Below are 20,527 nucleotides of genomic sequence, written 5' to 3' on the forward strand. Positions count from 1 at the left end.
TGGAGAGTGCTGTGGAATAGTTTTTTGGTGCGTCTGTTCTAAAATAATATTCTGTAATTTTAACTAATTGTTTTAATTGATATGTTTTAATTAAGTGATTTTAATGTATATGTTGTTTTTATGTTGATATACGTTCAAGGCATCAAATTGTGCCTTTGTTGTGAGTCGCCCTGAGTCCTCTTTGGTGAGAAGGGTGGGATATAAATAAATTAAGAAATAATATAAAATAACTAGATGACACAACATTGTTCTGAAAGTCACAAAAAGTGCTGCAAGACAGGCACCAGCAGTGAATTAATGAATCCTATTCTCCTGCATTTGCAGCACTTTGACTTTTAAGCTTGAAGGGTGAAATTCCAAGTTTATAATTTAACCAAGTCTTTAATTGTAAGGCATGCCTAGCAGTTTTTTTCAGTAAGGAACTCTTCAGTAAAGATAGCCCTGAGTATAATTGCTTTCAGGTTCCAAAGGTTAGCTTGAGAAACCTTGAAGACAGAATGAAGATCTGGTTGTCATGGTTTATGTCCTCAAGTTTACAGTACAGTTCTTCCCCTTTGTCCCATCTGCTCTGCATTATGAGGCTTTGAAGTGGTTCCTTCCATTGGTCCTGGTCCTGCCAAGTGTCTTTCTCACTAATAACAAACTTGTGAGCCTTATATATGGATAGTACAGATTTGACTACATAAGTCAGAGGAATGAGCAGGCTGAGATAGGTTTGCACAGTATGCAAAGTCATAAGAGGAGAAAAATGTAAGGAAGGGAAGATCTGGATGCTCTTCACTGAGGCTACAGGTTGCTGTTGAGGTGGAGCAAAGAGGGCAGGCAGAAAACTTGAGGAGGAAGGAAATAGGATGTAGTATCTTGGAAAAGAGCAAGAGTAGTTGGCTGGAATCCCAGATAGGAACACCTTACATTGCAAGGACACAGAAGTCTCATTTGTCCTCCCCAATATCAGGAGACAAGCGTAACCAAGAGTATATATACTTAGGACAGGGATTGGGAATGTGTGACAACTACAAATACCATCACCTGTACTGCTTAGGGTTTGATGGGAGTTGTAGTCCACCAGCACCAGGAATATTACACCTGATGTGAGAAAATAATTTTTCCACCAAGGGTCCAATACAGGAAGAAGAAGAATTGTCTTCAGACACACATATAATACTAACACTAATACTAGCTGATGAGAGAGGGAGGAGGATTTTGTGATATCCACCACCATATATAAGCCAAAAAAATAAAATAAATAAATCTCATAATAATCTTATTTATGTGCTGCCCAATTTGGAAGGTCTTTCAAATCATCAGACAGTTCGTATAGCTGAACTGTTGGAATCAGAATGTGAATTACAGATAATATGCTGATATTTGTGGAACTAACATACTCTTATTTCATTCTGTTTGTTGTCATCTGCAAAATTCCTGCTCGAGAACTATACAATTAGGATACCAAAAAAACCCTCCACATATCTCATGGTTTAAGTAAATTTATGATGTGTTGTGCCACAGGTTGGACAAGCCTGCTTTAGACTCTGCTGGCACAAGAGGACTGATGCATCCAAGGTGCCCTCCTCCAGTCACGTTCTCAGTAGATAGGCTGATCAGACGTATGTGTGGAAAGAGATATCTATCTCCCCATTCATTATATCGGGTGTTTTTTGGCTGGTACTTAGTTGCCAAAGATTAAAGGGCTAAGTTATGCCGAGCACAGAGCTGCAAGCAAAAAGGATGCTGTGGTTTTCTTCCTGTTCACCGGATAGTACACTGAATTCACAGTGAGGCTCAACATTAAGTATTTGGATTCTGATAGCAAAGATACCCAATGAATCTTGAGCAATGGCAACCGGAGTCTACAATCCTCAACATGAAATTAAGAGATGGAGTCACCTAGTTAATCTGCCAACCCAGAAGGGCCCCACATCAACCCAGGCAGGGAGGATAGTCACTTCGTAATGCCATATGTTAAAAGAACTAGAACCAGAATGTTTATTGAAACAATTAACACTAGTAGTCATATATTTCCCAAACATTGTGCAGATCCTTGTTCAGGCTTGTTTAATAGGCCTTTCATGTTGTGTTTTTGACTTCCTAAACTATGCTTCCAACCAGCTGCTTCACAGAACCTCATTGCATAAAAGGATGCAAAACCATTTACTCCATTCTGCTATTCTAGAACACAGTTAATATCCCCTCCTCAGTAGGCACACAACAGCAAACATGTCTTCTCAAATAAATACAGACAGTACCTGAGTTACAAACATCCAACTTTCAAACAAAGCACAGTTAAGAACAGGAGTGAGACAAAAGGAATTGAGAGAAATCTACCCCTAGGAAGGGAAGTTCACTCCCGAAAAGAGTTATCATGGAGAAAAGGTGTCTTCACAGAAGCTTTCTCACCAATCCTTGTTTCCACAACAAGCCACATTTTTCAAAATCCAATTATCACAGGGTCAGAAAGTGTGAAATCTTCTGAACAGGTGCACAGACAGCAAAACAAACACCACGGGGCTGTTAACTCTTTCTTACGCTAGTCAAGGCTAAAACATATATGTGTATGTGTGTGTGTATTGTCGTATATTCATTCAGTTGCCTCCAACTCTTCATAACCTCATGGACCAGCCCATGCCAGAGCTCCCTGTCGACCATGGCCACACCCAGTTCCTTCAGGGTCAAACCAGTCACTTCAAGGATACCACTCATCCATCCATCTTGCCCTTGGTTGGCCCCTCTTCCTTTTTCCTTAAATTTTCCCCAGCATGATTCTCTTCTCCAAGTTGTCCTGTTTTCTCATTATGTGGCCAAAGTACTTCATTCTTGCCTCTAATATCCTTCCCTTCAGTGAGCAGTGGAGCTTTATTTCCTGGAGTATGGACTGGTTTTATCTTTTTGCGGTCCAAGGCATTCTCAGAATTTTCCACAGTTCAAAAGTGTCTATCTTCCTTCGCTCAGCTTTCCTTATGGTCCAGCTCTCACGTCCATAGGTTTCTATGGGGAATACCATTGCTTTAACTATGCGGACCTTCATTGCCAGTGTGATGTCTCTACTCTTCACTATTTTATCGAGATTGGCCATTGCTCTCCTCCCAAGAAACAAAATGGATCAGTACAACACACACACACACGCACACATGGCATTATACTTTTTAAAATATACCTGTTTCAACTTACAAACAAATTCAACTCAAGAACAAACCTACAGAACCTATCTTGTTCATAACTTGGGGACTGCTTGTAATAAATCTGTTACAATATGTTAGGACATGTTGGTGCTTAATCACCCATAAACCCATGCAAACCAAGGATACATTGTGTGCAATCTTAGATAGCAGCCTCATATTTTGGTTACAGTAACTATCAGCTTGCATTATTGTATCTTTTTTAAAAAAATTACAAATGTTTGTTCATTAAAGATGCTATGAAGCTTATGAACAAGGGAAAGGAACAGGCATGCACACACCCATTCCTCCACATACATTGAACAGAAAGCACTACTAGAATGCCCTTTGGGGTCCTCTTACCTTTAAGTGTCAGAAACAGTTAACAAAACATGCCAGAAATGGCAGTTACATCACCTACAGTTTTGAAAATATGATTGACTGTGGCGTACAGGAACAACAAGGGCTTGGAAATGGTCCAAATATATCCCTCCCCAAAGGAAAAAAATTGTCCAAATATACCTCTCCCCAAAGTTGAAACAACTTCTTGTCTGGTATCCTTTGTTACACTTCACCTAAAAATGCCTCCTGCTTAGACCTCAGTCAAAGCCTAGTCAGATTTTAAAATGTAGCCTCCATGGGAAAATGTTACATTATTTTCATAATTATATGTTACACCTCAGGATCAACAATTTGATTATTCATTTGGTATTATTATTTGATACACAACAAGATTAGTACACAGTAAACAAGATCACTATGCAGGCTGCTGTATTGGATCACACATCAGACACTTCCCAAGTGTCTAGGACTATGTGATACATTGGTATTATTATTATTATTATTATTAACACAACAAGATGTGTCCAGAGCAAACAAGTTCACTCTGCTGGCTGTTTTATTGGATCACACGTCGGACACTTCCCAAGTGTCTAGGACTGTGTGATGTACCAGCGAATAATACATGCAGATCCCAGTAAGGTGGCCTTTTGCAGCTGGCAGATGGTAATCTTGTCAGCGCCGATTGTTTTAAAGTGCTGGCCAAGGTCTTTAGGCACTGTACTCAGTGCACTGATCACCACTGGACTCACCTTTACTGGCTTGTGCCAGAGTTTTTGCAGTTTGATTTAAGTTCTCATATTGAAACATCGACAATCCATACTTGGTTTTTAACAGGATTGTGAGGTCAGGAATATTGTGCTCCAAAACTCTGTCCATCTGAATTCGGAAGTCCCAGAGTAGTTTGATGTGTTCATTTTCTGTAATTTTTTTCAGGCTTGTGATCCCACCAGTTCTTTGTTACAAGCAGATGGTATTTGTGGCACAAGTTTCAGTAAATCATCTGAGCAATGGTATTATGCCTCTGCTTGTAGCCTGTCTGTGTGATCTTCTTCTAGCAACTGAGGATGTGATCTGTCGTTTTGTTTGCTTCCTTGCAGAGTCTACACTTGTGATGTGTTGTCGACTTTTCAATTCTTGCTTTGATGGCATTTGTTTTAATAGCCTGTTCTTATTAATAATTAAATTATTATTATTATTATTATTATTATTATTATTATTATTATTATTATTATAGCACAATGTCTACTTTCCTGCAGTACTTTCCATGGTGGCAAGAGAATCACTTGTTACTGTATTGTTGTGTGTCTTCCAGTCATTTCCGAGTCAAGGTGACCCTACAGTGTATGTATCACAGGACTGTCTTGGCAAGATGTGTTGGTTGTTGCCCTTGCCTCCTTCTAAGGTTGAGAAAGTTTGACTTGTCACCCGAAGGGTTTACATAGCTGAGAGTGGATCTGGACCTTGGTCCCTCAGCATCTCAAGGTTCATCTATGCTGCAGAATGAATGCAGAGTGATACTGTCTTAACTGCAGCTAAACTCCTAGCCCAGCACTCAAACCACTACACTATATTGGCTTTCTGTTATTTGACAGTTTGCAATTCTATGAGCATGTTTGGGATGATAAAAGTATATACACAGTCTAGTCACTAGAGGGCAATGTGTCCGTAGGTATGCTCATTAGCAATCACTGGGCGATTTCCTGTGGGGAATGTACATCGGGCAAGTTGCAGATGGAAATAATGGGTGAGACAAAGCTGTAGAGAAAGATGGCCCTATGGCCTCAAAATCTTAAAAACTGGATTGGCTTTATTTCAAGGGCAGAGGAGAAGTAGAGTTTGAGAACTGGGTTGATGGGAGTTTTCTGGGCTGTATGACCATGTTCCAGAAGCATTCTCTCCTGATATTTTGCCCACATCTATGGCAGGCATCTTCAGAGGTGTGTGAGGTCTGTTGGAAACTAGGCAAGTGTGGTTTAAATATCTGTGGAATAATATCCAGGGGGGGAGAAAGAACTCTTGTCTGCTAGAGGCATGTGTGAATGTTGCAACTGACCACTTTGATTTAATGGATGCCTGCCATAGATGTGGGTGAAACCAAACTTCAGGAGAGAATGCTTCTGGAACATGGCCATACAACTCAGAAAACTCACAGCAACCCAGTAATTCTGGCCATAAAAGCCTTTGACAATACACTTTGAGAATTAATCCAATTTTCTGGTGGGTATGGAGCTGAAAAGAGATACATTGTTGGACTGATCTGGCAGGGTTTGAAGTTAGTGAAGCTCCCACAAGCTGCATTGTTAAGTTCTTGATAATGGTCAGTTGTGTGCCAATTAAAAGCAGACAAACACAAACACACAATTCAGGCCTACTTGATAAAGTAAATATGTAGATTTGTAAATAGGGTTTTATTGCTGACAGTTTTAGATAATCAGGTTGCTACAAGGAATTTATTGGGTTTGCATATGTTTTAATTTTTATTTTGTATGTTCTGATTGTATTGTTAGCCACTTTGAGTCTCGCCTTGGTGCGGGGGAAAAGTGGGGTAAAATTTACTCAAGTAAATAACTTGAATGCTGTACTCTGTCAGGAAGTGGTGTGACAGTTAAAACAAATACATTCATCATAGAGTTGGAAGAGACCTCATGGGCCATCCAGTCCAACTCCCCACCAAGAAGCAGGAAAATTGCATTCAAAGCACCCCCGACAGATAGCCATCCAGCCAAAGGGTAGAAATTTTGCAAGGGAGTCAGCGAGCTGTCAAATCTTCAGCTGAACTTTGTGGCATTTTGGAACAGCATGGCTTTGAAAACGATACCTCTGATCGTGGTTTAGTGGAGAGGATGAAAAACGGGGTTCAAAGCGGCACTTGCTCTGGACTGTCTCAGGTCCTATTCAGTTGCTGCAAAAATAGAGAGAGAGAGACAAAAGTTGTCCTCCGCCAAGATTTTTTTCCACCCAATGAAACTGTCCTTCAGTTCCTAAACCTTGTATCTTGCACTGGAGTAACTCAGACCTTAAACACATCTGCACTGTTAGAATTGATGCGCCAATGCATTAAAGCAGACCTGGAGCGCCTGAGCGGGGAAAGGAAGGGGCCTGAGGCTGTTAGGAATGGTGGGAGTTGAAGTCCAAAACACCAAAAGGCCCGAGTTGGCCCAGGCCTGCATTAAAGAATGCATATAAGAAATCTTTTGCATCATGGAGCATAAAATATGAAAATACATTTAAGAACTACAGAGATCCCCCTCACAACCCAGCAACCTGCCTCTCATCTGTCCCTAAATGCCTTAACAGCTTTTTTTTTTCTGGAGCTGCCCATTGGAAAGGAAGCATGACTGCGCTACAGCTGGAAGTGGATGTGTGCTGTGCACGCTTCTTTCTGTCAGGCGCCAAAGTGGAAGTGGAAAGACAGACCCCTTTCATGAGTGGGAGCCACCATAGGCAGGCACTTAATGTGTTGTTGAAGGCTTTCATGGTCGAAATCACTGGATTGGTGTTAGTGTTTCTCGGGGGGGGGGGTTGTGAGGGGCCGCTAGAAGGGTCACCATAGACCATCAAAAACATTATTTTCTGTTGGTCATGGGGTTCTGTGTGGGAAGTGTGGCCCAATTCTATTGTTGGTGGGGTTCAGAGTGCTCTTTGATTGTAAGTGAACTGCAAATCCCAGCAATTACAACTATTTCCCCCAAACTCAGCCAGCACTCACAGTTGGGCATATCTCTACCAAGTTTGGTCCACATCCATCATTGTTTGAGTCCACAGTGCTCTCAGGATGTAGGAGAACTACAACTCCCAAACTCAATATCAATGCCCAACAGATCCTTCCAGTATTTTCTGTCAGTCGTGAGAGTTGTGTGTGCCAAGTTTGGTTCAATTCCATCGCTGGTGGGGTGAACTATAAATCCCAGCAACTACAATTCCCAAATGTCAAGGTTGGTTTTCTCCAGACTCCACCAGTGTTCACATTTGGGTATATCAAATGAGCAAATTTGGTTGGGGGAATAAATATACATTCTGCATATCAAGTATTTACATTACAATTCATAAAAAGTAAAGGTAAAGGTTGTCCCCTGACATTAAGTCCAGTCCTGCCTGACTCTGGGGGTTGGTCCTCATCTCCATTTGGAACTGGATATGTGACTGTGTGACTGGGTGATGATATAACTAATTGTTAATGTTTTTAACTTTTTATGTATTTATGTTTTATACTGGTGTTATTGTTATTGTCACATTGAATTGCTGCCTATGTTAGCTGCTCTGAGTCCCCCCTCAGGGCTGAGAAGGGTGGGGTAAAAATGCTGTAAACAAACAAACAAACAAACAAACGGAAGAGCTGGCGTTGTCCATAGACACCTCCAAGGTCATGTGACTACATGGAGCACCCTTATCTTCCCGCCAGAGTAGTACCTACATTTGCATGTTTTCGAACTGCTAGGTTGGCAGAAGATTACAATTCAGGGGAAGTAATGCTACCTCTATTCCGCCTTGGTTAGACCACACCTGGAATACTGTGTCCAATTCTGGGCACCACAATTGAAGAGAGATATTGACAGGCTGTAAGGTGTCCAGAGGAGGGCAGCTAAAATGATCAAGGGTCTGGAGAACAAGCCCTATGAAGAGCGGCTTAAAGAGCTGGGCATGTTTAGCCTGAAGAAGAGAAGGCAAAGAGGAGATATGATAGCCATGTAGAAATATGTGAGAGGAAGCCACAGGGAGGAGGGAGCAAGCTTGTCTCTGCTTCCTTGGAGACTAGGACGTGGAACAATGGCTTCAAACCACAAGAAAGGAGATTCCATCTGAACATGAGGAAGAACTTCCTGACTGTGAGAGCCGTTCAGCAGTGGAACTCTCTGCCCCGGAGTGTGGTGGAGGCTCCTTCTTTGGAAGCTTTTAAGCAGAGGCTGGATGGCCATCTGTCAGGGGTGCTTTGAATGCAATATTCCTGCTTCTTGGCAGGGGGTTGGACTGGATGGCCCATGAGGTCTCTTCCAACTCTTTGATTCTATGATTCTATGAGTAGCAAAATTACAGTTGCGAAGTAGCAACGAAAATAATGTGATGGTTGGGAGTCACCACAACATGAGGAGTTCACACTTACAAGGGTTCTCACTGTTCTAATGCGACCCTTGTATTAAAGGGTCACGGCATTAGAAGAGTTGCGAACCCTTGCAAGTGTGAGTTCTCTGGTCTGTACAAAACCCAGGCAACCCAGGCGTGTAATGACTGTGTGTGTGTGTGTGCTGGTGAGGGGCGCTTTCCCGGCGGAGAGAGCGCCTGTCCCAGCGGTGCCTTCCTCCCTGGGGACCCCTTGGCTAGGTCGGGGAAAGCCACCTCGGAAGCGGGACTCTCCCTGCTCGGGAGCCAAGGGGAGGGTCGGAGGGGCAGATCTGGGCCGGCCCGCGCTGGCCAATCCCGTCCCTCGGCGCCTCCTGGGCCCCTCCTTTTTCCCCAAAGAGGCGTGGCCACGGGGGTTGGGGATAAAAGGCGGAGGAGGCGCGAGGAGGCCAGGTTGTGCCTTCAGAGCGCGCACGTGGGAGAGGGCACAAGGAGAGCGGAGAGAGAGAGAGGAGAGACAGGCGTCGTCGGCGTTTGCACTAAGGCAGCCGGAGAAGTCTGGGCAGAGAGAGAGAGAGAGAGAGGCGGGAGTTTGAACTGAGACAGAGAGAGAAGCCAGGCCAGGCGAGCCTTACAAGAAGGAGGCCCCCCTTCCTGCTTCCCCGATGAGCGCCGTGGCTGCCGCCGCTGCCCTGGACGGCTTGGACTCCCTCTCGTGCTTCCGCCACTGGCCGCTGGAGCCGGGCAACTTCTACGAGGCCAAGGCGGGCGAGGGGCTTCCGCTGGGTCCTTCGTGCAAGGCCTCGGGCGGCGGCGTGAGCGCCGTGGAGGAGGACGACGAGGAGGAGCAGCCCACGCACCACCAGCAGCAGCACCAGCGGCGGGACTTGGCGGAGCTGAGCGCGGCGGCGCCGGCCATGTACGAGGACGAGAGCGCCATCGACTTCAGCTCCTACATCGACTCCATGGCGGCGGCCGTGCCCACGCTGGAGCTGTGCCACGACGAGCTCTTCGCCGACCTCTTCAACAGCAACCACCACCCGCACGGGAAGGGCGTCCCCGGGGAGTACCTTCCTCCTCCGCCCCCGACCCTTCCTCCTCCTCCGGGTCCGGGCGCGGGGCTCCTCCTCCAGGCCAGCGTGCCCCCGGGGCCCCTCCGCGGCGCCGTCAAGCAGGAGCCCGACTGGGGCGAGCTGCCCTCCGAGTCGCTGCTTCCCTCGCAGATCGCCGCCTGCGCCCAGACCGTGGTCAGCCTCAGCGGGCAGCCCACGCCGCCCACTTCCCCGGAGCCCGCCCCGGGCAGCGCCTCGCCCTCCAGCTACAGCACCCGCTCCTCCTCCTCGTCCTCCTCGTCGTCGTCTCCGGGGCTCGGGAAGGAGCGGGCTGGGAAGAAGTGCGTGGACCGCTTCAGCCCCGAGTACCGCCAGCGCCGGGAGCGCAACAACATCGCCGTGCGGAAGAGCCGCGACAAGGCCAAGCGCCGCAACCAGGAGATGCAGCAGAAGCTCCTCGAGCTCACCGCCGAGAACGAGCGGCTCCACAAGCGCGTCGAGCAGCTCAGCCGCGACCTCAGCCAAGTCCGACATTACTTCAAGCAGATGCCCCCCGGGTCCTTCCTCCACAGCCACGCCGCCACCCCCAGCAACAACAACAGCAGCGCCAAGGACTGCCGGTAACGCCACAGCACCCCCCCCCTCTTTCCCCCCTTGCTTGGACTCTCGGGGGCTCCCTCCGCAAAAGAATACCTCAGAGAAAGACTTGGCGCACAGGCTGCGCCCTTGTCGGGGAGGAGGCGGGCGTGGGTCGAGGGACTCTCCCAGGGGGGCAAAGGCCTCCTCTCGCAAACACTGTTGGGGCTGGAAGGGAATGGCCTGGAGGAGAGAAGCCTGCCTCACCCCCAGAAGACTCTGCCAAAGCTGCGCCCACAGACTCCCTTTGCCTCCCCAGCCTTCTTTCCTCTCCAAAGAGGGCAAAAACGCCACAGACTGGGAGGCCGAAAGCTGTGCCCACGGACTCTCCTCCTCTTGGTGCCTTCCTTCCTCTTCGATGAAGGCAAAAACATCACAGACTGGGAGGCCAAACTGTGCCCACAAACTCTCCTCCTCTTGGTGCCTTCTTTCCTCACCAGAGAGGGCAAAAACATCACAGACGGGAAGGCCAAAGTTGTGCCCACAGACCCTCCTTCTCTTGGTGCCTTCTTTCCTCTTCAGAGAAGGCAAAAACATCACAGACTGGGGAGGCCAATGCTGTGCCCACAGACTCCCTTTGCCTCCTCTGCCACCTTTCCTCTCTGAAGAGGGCAAAAACATCACCAACTGGGAGGCCAAAGGCATGCCAACAGACTCTCTTTGCCTCAGCAGCCTTCTTTCCTCTCCAAAGAGGGAAAAATACTACAGACTGAGAGGCCAATGCTGTGTCCTACAGACTCTCTTCTCTTGGTGCCTTCTTTCCTCTCTGAAGAGGACAACAACTTCAGACTGGAAGGCCAAAGCTGTGCCCACAGACTCTCCTCATTGTGCCTTATTTCCTCTCCAAAGAGGGCAAAAACGTCACAGACTGGAAGGCCAAAGCTTCACCCACAGACTCTCCTCTTGGTGCCTTCTTTCTTCTCCAAAGAGGACAATAACTTAGATTGGGAGGCCACAAACTGGGATGGGAAGGGGGACTGGGGTCAGCATGGGGAAGGCTCACCAAAGCTGTGCCAGCAGAGCCTCCCTCTCTTGCATGTGCCTTTTTTCCTCTCCAAGGAGGGTAGAAACATGTCACTGAGAAACCAAGCTGGTGTTGGCTCACATGTGCCTTTCTGTTTTTGTCCATTGGGAGTGGAGGGAGGCAGACAGTGCCCAAAGTGTGCCAACAGACCCTACTTCTCTTTGGTGGGCCTTTTTCTCTCTCCAAGGAGGGCAGAAACATCTCATTAGGAAAGCAGAAACATGAGAGTTTTGCAAAAACCAGTGTTGGCACACACATGCTCATTTTTGTCCTTCTTGGAGGAAGGTTGTACTAAAAGTGTTCCCACAGACTCCCAATGTCTTTGCCTCCCCTTTCTCCTCCAAAGAGGGCAAAAACTTCTCCCTGGGAGACCCAAAGTGTCACATATAGTTTGGCACATAAAGGGGAGTCTGTGCCAAAGGTGTGCCAATAGATTCTTGTCTCTCTCTCTCCTGTGTCTTTCCAAAGAGGGCAAAACTTTTCCCTGGGAGACTCAAAAAGCTGCACATACTATGGCACATAAAGGGGAGTCTGTGCTAAAGGTGTGCCAATAGATTGTCATCTCTCTCTTTCCTGTGTCTTTCCAAAGAGGGCAAAAACTTCTCACCTGGTCACGTGCCTTTCTGGGGTTTTTTTTTTTTTTTTGCCTCTTTTGGAACGGGCTGAGCTTGGGTCTTGGAAACCACAAAACTTGCCAAAAAAGGGTGAAAAAAAAAGCTAGACTTCTCTTTCCTTCCTAAATTATTTTTGTAATGATACTTGTTGTTGTTTTCTACATCTCATATTGCTGCAGCTAAGGTACTTTGTAAAATACGTCCCCTCCTTCTCCCCCGAAATGATTTTCGTTTTATATATGTTTTTACAGCATTTCTAAAAATAAAATAAAAAACCTTTGAAATGTACTTGGACTATGTATTTGTTGCAACAATACGGGTACCTACTGAACAGTTTAGTATATAGCAGGCATGGGCAAACTTGGGCCCTCCAGTGCCATTACTGGAAAACCCCATGGTGGATTAATCTTAAGGTCACCATAAGCCAGAAATGACTTAAGGACACACAACAGAAAGAAAATACTAGTTTTCTGGGCTGTATGACCATGTTCCAGAAGCATTCTCTTGTGACATTTCGCCTGCATCTATGGCAGGCATCCTCAGAGGTTGTGAGGTCTATTGGAAGCTAAGCAAGTGGCGTTTATATATCTGTGGAATATTCCATTATTTCTCCCACCCTGGACATTATTCAACAGATATATAAATCCCACTTGCCTAGTTTCCAACAGACTTCACAGCCTCTGAGGATGCCTGCCATGGATGTGGGTTTATTTATTTCATATCAAAAGCATGGCATAAATTAGTATAAAACTGATAAAAATAGAAGGAGCACAGGCAGCTAAATATCTTTTGATAAAAAATGGGCAACAGCAATGGCATTGTCTGTAGCTTCCAACAATTCTTACTCTGTACATGAGGCAGGGCATAGTGGACAAGCATAGAGATGCGGAGTTGTCTGTTCTCCACCAGAGTCACACAAGGTATGGGATTCTTTTAGGTAGTGCCATTTTGGCAGGTTGTCTTTTGATCTGCCCACTCCACTTCCAAGTCTGTTCAGGGACTTCCAAGTTGCCCATTCTTGGTTTGCCCCTGGAGGAAAACCCTCGTGGGGGGCCATCCAGTTGGGATTTCCTGGTTTGATGGGGGACGCCAAGAGGACTGGTAGTTCTCATGCAGCTTTTCAATGATTTGGGTCTACTGGGAGGAGGCTGGTAGCCATGTAGTGGATGGCTTTCAGTTTTCAACTTTATTTCTCTCACATTTAGCAGCAACTTCCCGTTGCACATTGGGGGGGGGGGGGGAATGCCAGCTAGTGTGTAGAGTTTATCAACAGGTGTAGGTTTAAGATATCCTGTGATTATTCTGCATGTTTCATTCAATGCTATGTTCACCTGCTTTGCATGGGGAGACTTATAGATATGGGTGAAACGTCAGGAGAGAATGCTTCTGGAACACGGCCATACAGCCTGGAAAACTCACAGCAACCTAGTGATTTTGGCCATGAAAGCCTTCGACAATACATAGAAAATACACAACATATTATGGATAAAACTAGATATACGAAAATATCAGTTTTTTAAAGCAATGCACGTGTAAGTCTCTGAACAAAATGATAAGAAGACACTGCGAAGTAACAAAATGACACAACAAAAGCAAAGCCGGCCTGGACATGAATTTAATAGGAGAAAGCTTTGAGCCGTGATTGTCATGTATATCAGCTGTTGCCGACGTTTATTCACCCAAGTGTTTTGGACTTCAGCTCCGACATTTCCTAACAGTTGGGAAGATGGCTGGGATTTCTGGGAGTTGGAAGTCCAAAACACTGAAGGACCAAAGTGTGGGAACCACTTTATTTCATGTCAAAAGCATTGCACAAATAAATTAGTATAAAACTGATAAAATAGAAGAAACACAAGCGGCTAAAAAGAATAGAACAAAAATGGGCAACAGCGACCAAATTGTCTGTAGTCTTAGACAGTTCTTCCTCTGTGCATGAGGCAGGGCATTGTGGGCAGGCATACAGATACAGAATTGTCTGTTCTGCTCCACAGTCACACAAGGTGGAGGATTCTTTTAGGTAGTGCCATTTTGCCAGGTTGTCTTTTGATCAGCCCACTCCACTTCTGAGTCTATTCAGGTGGTGTTGATAGGACTTCTGTGGGGTATACATTACCATGACTTGCTTTGAAAACATTAAACAACTTTTATATCTTGACATAAACAGTGGGAGAGACTGAAATGTGTTCTGAATCTTTTTGCTGTAGAACAATGTAACTGGGCTCTTCCTTGTGTTTAAGAGAATTTGCACACATAGACATATTTAGGAGTGATTTTAACATTCCCATGGTCACAGTCTTGCACTTGCATGTTATGGTAACACAGTAACATGCAAGTGCAAGATTGTCACTTTGGTCATAGCTTTCCAATGCATGCATAAACAAAAAATACCACTAGTAGCATCATTTTGGATACAGTAGAGGTTTGTAGAACCTGCTTCTTTCAGTTTATTGAGGTAGCAAACAAGAAGATAAATAAACACAGCCTATTATTTGAGACCACAGAAATGCTGGACCACTCTAACAACCATCATGTTATACAACACAGAGAAGCCACTGAAATCCACAAGCATGTGGACAATTTCAACAGAAAGGAGGAAACCATGAAAATGAACAAAATCTGGCTATCAGGATTTAAAAACTCTAAAATCAGGACAGTAAATAAAGAACAACACCCAGAAAACAGAGGAATTCCAGATAAGAAACAATCAGGACCAGCTAATATCTCCCAACAAATGATTCCCCCAGACAGGAAGCAGCCAGGATTTGAAGCTGCAAGGATATTCAATGCTAATCAAGCTGGCCAACTGCAACATTCACACCTACCTCAAACAGACAAGAGTTCTTTCTCCCACCCTGGATATTCCACAGATATATATTCCACTTGCCTAGTTTCCAACAGACTGCACAACCTGTGAGGATGCCTGCCATAGATGTGGGCAAAATGTCAGGAGGGAATGCTTCTGGAGCATGACCATACAGCTAGGAAAACTCACAGCAGGTCAAGAAGATAAATGTAATGTTTTGAGATTTCAAGACAATTATCTCAAAGTTTTATTATTTTTCACATTACAAAAACATGAGCTGGATCAAGGAAATCACTCCTGTCTGAAACCCTGGAGAGCTGCTGCCAATCGGAATTGACAATATTGGGCTCAAATCCAAATAAAGGATGATGCAGCAGTTGCTTACAATAATCAAAGATGTTGTTGAACATAAGTCGAAAGTAGCATGACTAATAATATTAAAAGATAATGCGAACTAGGGTCCAACTAAATGTGGAGGAGGAAAAGGAGAATACTGTGTTCCATGCGGATAGACTCAAATCAAGGAAGCCATGGCCCTGAAGCTGCCCCTCATTCACAGGGTCACTGTAAGTCAAAGTCAACAGCCTATTCCCAGCACTGAGCTAAATGTACACACAGTGAAATCAAGGATGCCAAGCACCTTAGAAACAGGGAGAATTAAGTTAGTAACTGAAGACAGAATACAGTGGTTGAGTAGAGAAATGCTAATTGTAAACTACAGCAACATAGACCTCCTCTATCCAAATCCAAGACAAGTCTACAAATAAAGGACTTCGTTTCACAGTTGTAATGAGACCAACTTTTCCACTGTTTCACTATTCATTTCAGGAACCCCCAGTAACACAATGAGTTAAACCCATGTACTGGCAGGTTCAAATCTGGGGAGAAGGATGAGCTCCCATCAGTCAGCTCCAGCTGCTCATGTGGGGACATGAGAGAAGCCTTCCACAGGATGGTAAAAGAGCCAGGCATCCCCTGGGCATTGTCCTTGCAGACGGCCAATTCTCTCACACCAGAAGTGATTTGCAGTTTCTCAAGTCTCTCTTGACATGAAAAGAAAAAAGACTATTAATTTCTCATACTGTGGTATATTTATTTGTGTAGCGTACAGATTTAAAGCTTTACAATTCCTAAATCTATAGATAGCAAGGAAGTATGAAGATCCATGTGTTGTCAAAGTCTTTCATAGCAGGAATCACTAGGTTGCTGTGAGTTTTCTGGAACATTGCCATACGGCTCGGAAAACTCAAAGCAACCTATGAAGATCCAGTTAGCATTCCAAAGTAGTTGTGAAGTAGTTGTACTCTTTAAATTTTTAGTTATGCCATGCGATACAATAGAAACTTTATGGGAAGATTGCTTATTTAGATACAATTATCAAATCCTTCTATATGTAGATAATGGTTAACTTCGTACACATGCCCTTGACACCCTTCCAGCTCCCCATGCGGGGACACGAGAGAAGCCTCCCACAAGGATGATAAAACATCAAAACATCCTGGTGTCCCCTGGGCAACGTCTTTGCAGATGGCCAATTCTCTCACACCAGAAACGACTTGCAGTTTCTCAGGTCGCTCCTGATACAAAAAAAAACAAAAAAAAAAACAGCAGAAAATAAAACTCTTTTAACAATCTGTAATAATCTTTATTTGAAATTTGTAAAATAAATAAGTCAACATTAATCCAAGTCATACTATATACACTTTATATTATATTGGGATTCATAATTTATACAAACTGTTTTGATACCTACATAGGGAGGAAAAAAACCCACATTTCAGCCTTTGAAACACTGTAAGATCAACTTTCAGATCAAGAAGAAGTTTCATTTAAAACATTTCCAAATTCTCTTTCTAAAAGTATTGATGGAACTTTTTATTTTAATGCTCTGAATTTTTTTAGATGACAATAAACCATAAAAATACAAACTATGGGAAACTGAAAAAGTTCCATTGATTCCAATGTAAGAGATTTAAATACAAGTATTTCACTAAAGTCAATGAGAACAGAACAAGCTTAATATTGTTTTACAGACGCTCAGCATGAACATTAAAAAAGGTATTTTGACAGATGAACTGAAAGTTATTTATTGCTTCCAAGTACTTATATGCCTGTATTCTACATTATCTACAAACGTAGTTCACAACTATATTACAAAGTTCATAGTCAGAATAGCAGACGCTATTTCTTTTCTTTTCCTCCCACATCTGGGAGAATGATTTCTTCCACTCCAACACAGCTAGATGGGTGGTTGGTCACAGACTGGACGAAACAGTATAAAAACCCCACCTCCTTTCCCAGCACATTCTTCACTTCATAACTCTGTAATGATAAAACACATTCATTAAAGCAAACGACTCTGAACATTTTGTCCCAGCCAGAATAAAGTTGAAAAATACTTACTTGAAGGTGCTCTTCAAGTAAAACATTTTAGGGAATTTCCCCCCTTCTCCTTTTGTACTGCTCAAAAAGGATATCACCATGAACATGCACCTTATGCCTTTCAACAGCCGCTGGCCATCAGCCCTTATATGTATGTGCCACTGGTAGAACTGTATTTTGCAGCACATCAAAATACCTGGACCATACTCTGATTTACAAGAAGCACTGCTTGAATATCAAGCAAAAAGTGGGTGCGAGAAACAATATCATACAAAAGCTGACTGGCACAACATGGGGATCACAACCAGACACAGTGAAGACATCTGCCCTTGCGCTTTATTTATTTTGAACACTTTTACCCTCCCAGGTATTTTGGTGTGCTGCAAAATACAGTTCTACTACCAGTGGCATATACATATAAAGACTGACGGCCAGCAGCTGTTAAAAGGCATAAGGTCCATATTCATGGCGATATCATTTTTTGCTACTCTGCTGCTGAATATGCATGTCCAAGTGCAGAACACGTCTCACCATGTTAAAACAGTGGATGTGGCTTTTAATGAGACAAGCCATATTTTCACAGGATGTCTATGCCCTACACCACTACAGAAATTATATGGTTTAGCTGGTATTGCACCACCTGATATCTGCCAGGAATTAGCATCCAATAAAGAAAGGACTAAGGCAATGACATCTCTGGACTATCTGGGCATCAGCCAGCACAACAACGCCTTAAATAAATAAAAAAAGCTTTCTAAGATCTACAGAGATACTTGCAGGAACACCTCAGCAAGCAAGAGTCCAAAAGTGGCAGGCTAAAACCCAGAACCTCAACATATGGCTGACACCAAATGAGAGACTCCCTCCTGGGCACACAGAAGACTGGGTGACTTGGAAGGTGCTGAACAGACTGTGCTCTGACACCACGAGATAGAGAGCCAATCTTAAGAAATGGGGCTACAAAGTAGAGTCCACAACATGCGAGTGTGGAGAAGAGCAAACCACAGGTCACCTATTACAATGCAGCCTGAGCCCTGCCATATGCACAATGGAGGACCTTCTCACAGCGACACCAGAGGCACTCCAAGTGGCCAGCTACTGGTCAAAGGACATTGTTTTTAACTTTCTTTATGTTTTTAAATACATTACAACTGTACCCTCAATTCACTTCTGACATGATAAATAAATAAATAAACTGGTAGAACGTGCTGGTCTATTTAAAAGTAAGTTCTACAGATTGCAATAGGACTTGCTCCTAAGTACATATGTCTACAATTAGCTAGAAATACAGGTCAAGATCCTATTCAATACTGCCATGACATGAAGTCCCATTATGGGAATTAATAGGATAGCTTTCACTTAAGTTCAGGCATGGGCAAACTTTGGCCCTCCAGGTGTTTTGACTTCAATTCCCACAATTCCTAACAGCCTACAAGCTGTGGGAATTGAAGTCCAAAACATCTCAAGAGCCAAAGTTTGCCCATGCCTGACTTAAGTGAAAAATCCAATTTTAATTTTTTTTCCTCTAGAGAATATTACAGGGATATAGTATCTTTGGGGAGGAAATAATCAATCACTTAGTACTTATGACTTGTAACAGGACAGTTTAGTAAAGTTCACTGAAACATCAGCAAAACCACTTATCTGTTGTCAAGGTTAATATTTGACTCCCTTCTGAGCCTAATCTCCATGCATCTCAAATTACGGTGCTTTGGCTTCTATAATAAATATATTTTAAAGTGAACTTACACCATCCTCAGTAGGAGAAGAGCCCAGAAGTGAAGAAATGGTCTTTTGTAGCAGCTGATACAACACAGGAAATAATAAAAGAATCACATTTTTGCATTCTCTACTTGCATTAAAAGCTTTATTTGAGAGAGAAAAAATAAATAAAACCTAACCCTATTACAATCTGTACTCTCCTTTGGCATTAAACTTTTATTTGCAACCTGCCTTTTCTCCAAAAGTGGGATTGAAAGGAACATACAGAATAGGTTTGTGGCCTGAAAAGAAGTGGCTATAAGGAAGTTTTAAGTCAGATCAACTCCATGTAGAAAACATATTCAGATCCTCATGATTCCAGGGAACCCTTCCAAGTGAATATATGCCACTGTTAACATCTTTTAAAATTACTGTGGAAATACTATTTGAGAGAGACAGACAGTTCTCTTTGCAGTGGACTGGGAATAATGGGCAGGATATGAATTCGAGGCATGGTTTTACTATTATCATGAAATTTAGCAGCTTCTTCCTAGGCCACCTGTTGATTTTTATCCTAGTAGGGCTGCTATAAGGATAAAACAAGATAAAAATAACTTGCAAACTGCCCATAATCTTTAAGGCAGTGGTTCCTAACCTGTGGTCCATGGACCACCAGTGGCCCACAAGAACTAAAATATGGTCCACAACCTCACTGTTACTACATAATTGCAATGAGTGACTGGCTCGCAAAATACTCTTCTAATGCCAAGCCTTATTAAATATGGTTTTCTGTGGGTGAGCAGATGGCGACTCCTGGATGGCATATGTTCTGTATCAGAAACTAGAGCTAATGTGGTCTATCCAGTGCAATTTTTCTGAATCAGCACCCCAAATATGACTAGTTACCAATATCAATTATACTAGTCTTAAGATTCCATCAAATAACATTAGTAGCTGTGTATGTGCATTGAGCCACTATTAGTGTCTCTGATCCACACTTTCTCATCAAAAGAAGAGATGTGGTAAGGTAAAGGTTTCCCCTTGACATTAAGTCTAGTCGAGTCCGACTCTGGGGGTGGTGCTCATCTCAATTTCTAAGCCGAACAGCGTTGGCGGTAGACACCTCCAAGGTCATGTGTCCAGCATGACTGCATGGAGTGCTGTTACGTTCCTGCAGAAGCAATAACTATTGATCTACTCACACTTGCATGTTTTCGAACTGCTAGGTTGGCAGAAGCTGGGCCTAATCGTGTGAGCTCACCCCACTCCCCAAATTCGAACTATCGACCTTTCGGTCAGCAAGTTCAGCAGCTCTGCGGTTTAACCCACTGCTCCACTGGAGCCTCAAGTATGTGGTATGTAGTGCTATTCCACCAAATTTACACTCTGAAGTCATAAAAAACAGCCATGAACTGCAGACAGCCCAATTGATGCCACACTTGATCTACATGTTATGAAATAAAAATAGGGAATGTATGGTATATTTTAAAGAAGGTTTCTTGAGCTTCTAGCAAAGACTTTGGCTCTTTGATCTTGATGCTCACACAGTCCAGATTCTATGAGTGATCAATCCACAGACCAATCCAGTTCTTTATAACAACCTAAAGCAGGTTTAGGTAGACTTGATCTCAATGGTGATAGCTGATCCATAATTCATCAATGAGAACTTAGCACAAAATAATAAAAAATAAATTAAACTTTATTTGTACCTCACCGCCATCTCTCCGAAGGGACTTGGGCAGCTCACAAAAAGCACCCAA

The 20,527-nt window shown here is 43.8% G+C and overlaps 2 protein-coding genes across 4 annotated transcripts in view; one reads left to right on the forward strand and one right to left on the reverse strand.

Annotated features, from left to right (window-relative positions):
• Window positions 1-8,998: 8,998 nt before the first annotated feature.
• CEBPD (CCAAT enhancer binding protein delta) lies at window positions 8,999-10,516 on the forward strand. Its single transcript, XM_060775276.2, has one exon. The coding sequence runs from the start codon at window positions 9,221-9,223 to the stop codon at window positions 10,229-10,231; it is 1,011 nt and encodes a 336-aa protein (XP_060631259.2). The 5' UTR covers window positions 8,999-9,220; the 3' UTR covers window positions 10,232-10,516.
• Window positions 10,517-16,307: 5,791 nt separating this feature from the next.
• Window positions 16,308-20,527, reverse strand: part of SPIDR (scaffold protein involved in DNA repair) — a 210,789-nt gene continuing 206,569 nt past the window's right edge. For all 3 annotated transcript variants that reach the window (XM_060775283.2, XM_060775282.2, XM_067467430.1), the window contains 2 exons: window positions 18,816-18,869; window positions 16,308-17,006 (listed from right to left, as the gene is read on the reverse strand). In XM_060775283.2, coding sequence (XP_060631266.2) covers window positions 16,866-17,006; window positions 18,816-18,869 — 195 coding nt within the window. In that variant the 3' untranslated portion in view covers window positions 16,308-16,865. The remainder of the gene's footprint in view (window positions 17,007-18,815; window positions 18,870-20,527) is intronic.

Source organism: Anolis sagrei, chromosome 4, assembly GCF_037176765.1.
Source record: "Anolis sagrei isolate rAnoSag1 chromosome 4, rAnoSag1.mat, whole genome shotgun sequence".
Classification (NCBI taxonomy): Eukaryota; Metazoa; Chordata; class Lepidosauria; order Squamata; family Dactyloidae; genus Anolis; species Anolis sagrei.

Bases quoted from the DNA above. Each gene is read 5' to 3' on its own strand.
- CEBPD (XM_060775276.2), top strand. From the start codon at position 9,221: ATGAGCGCCGTGGCTGCCGCCGCTGCCCTGGACGGCTTGGACTCCCTC.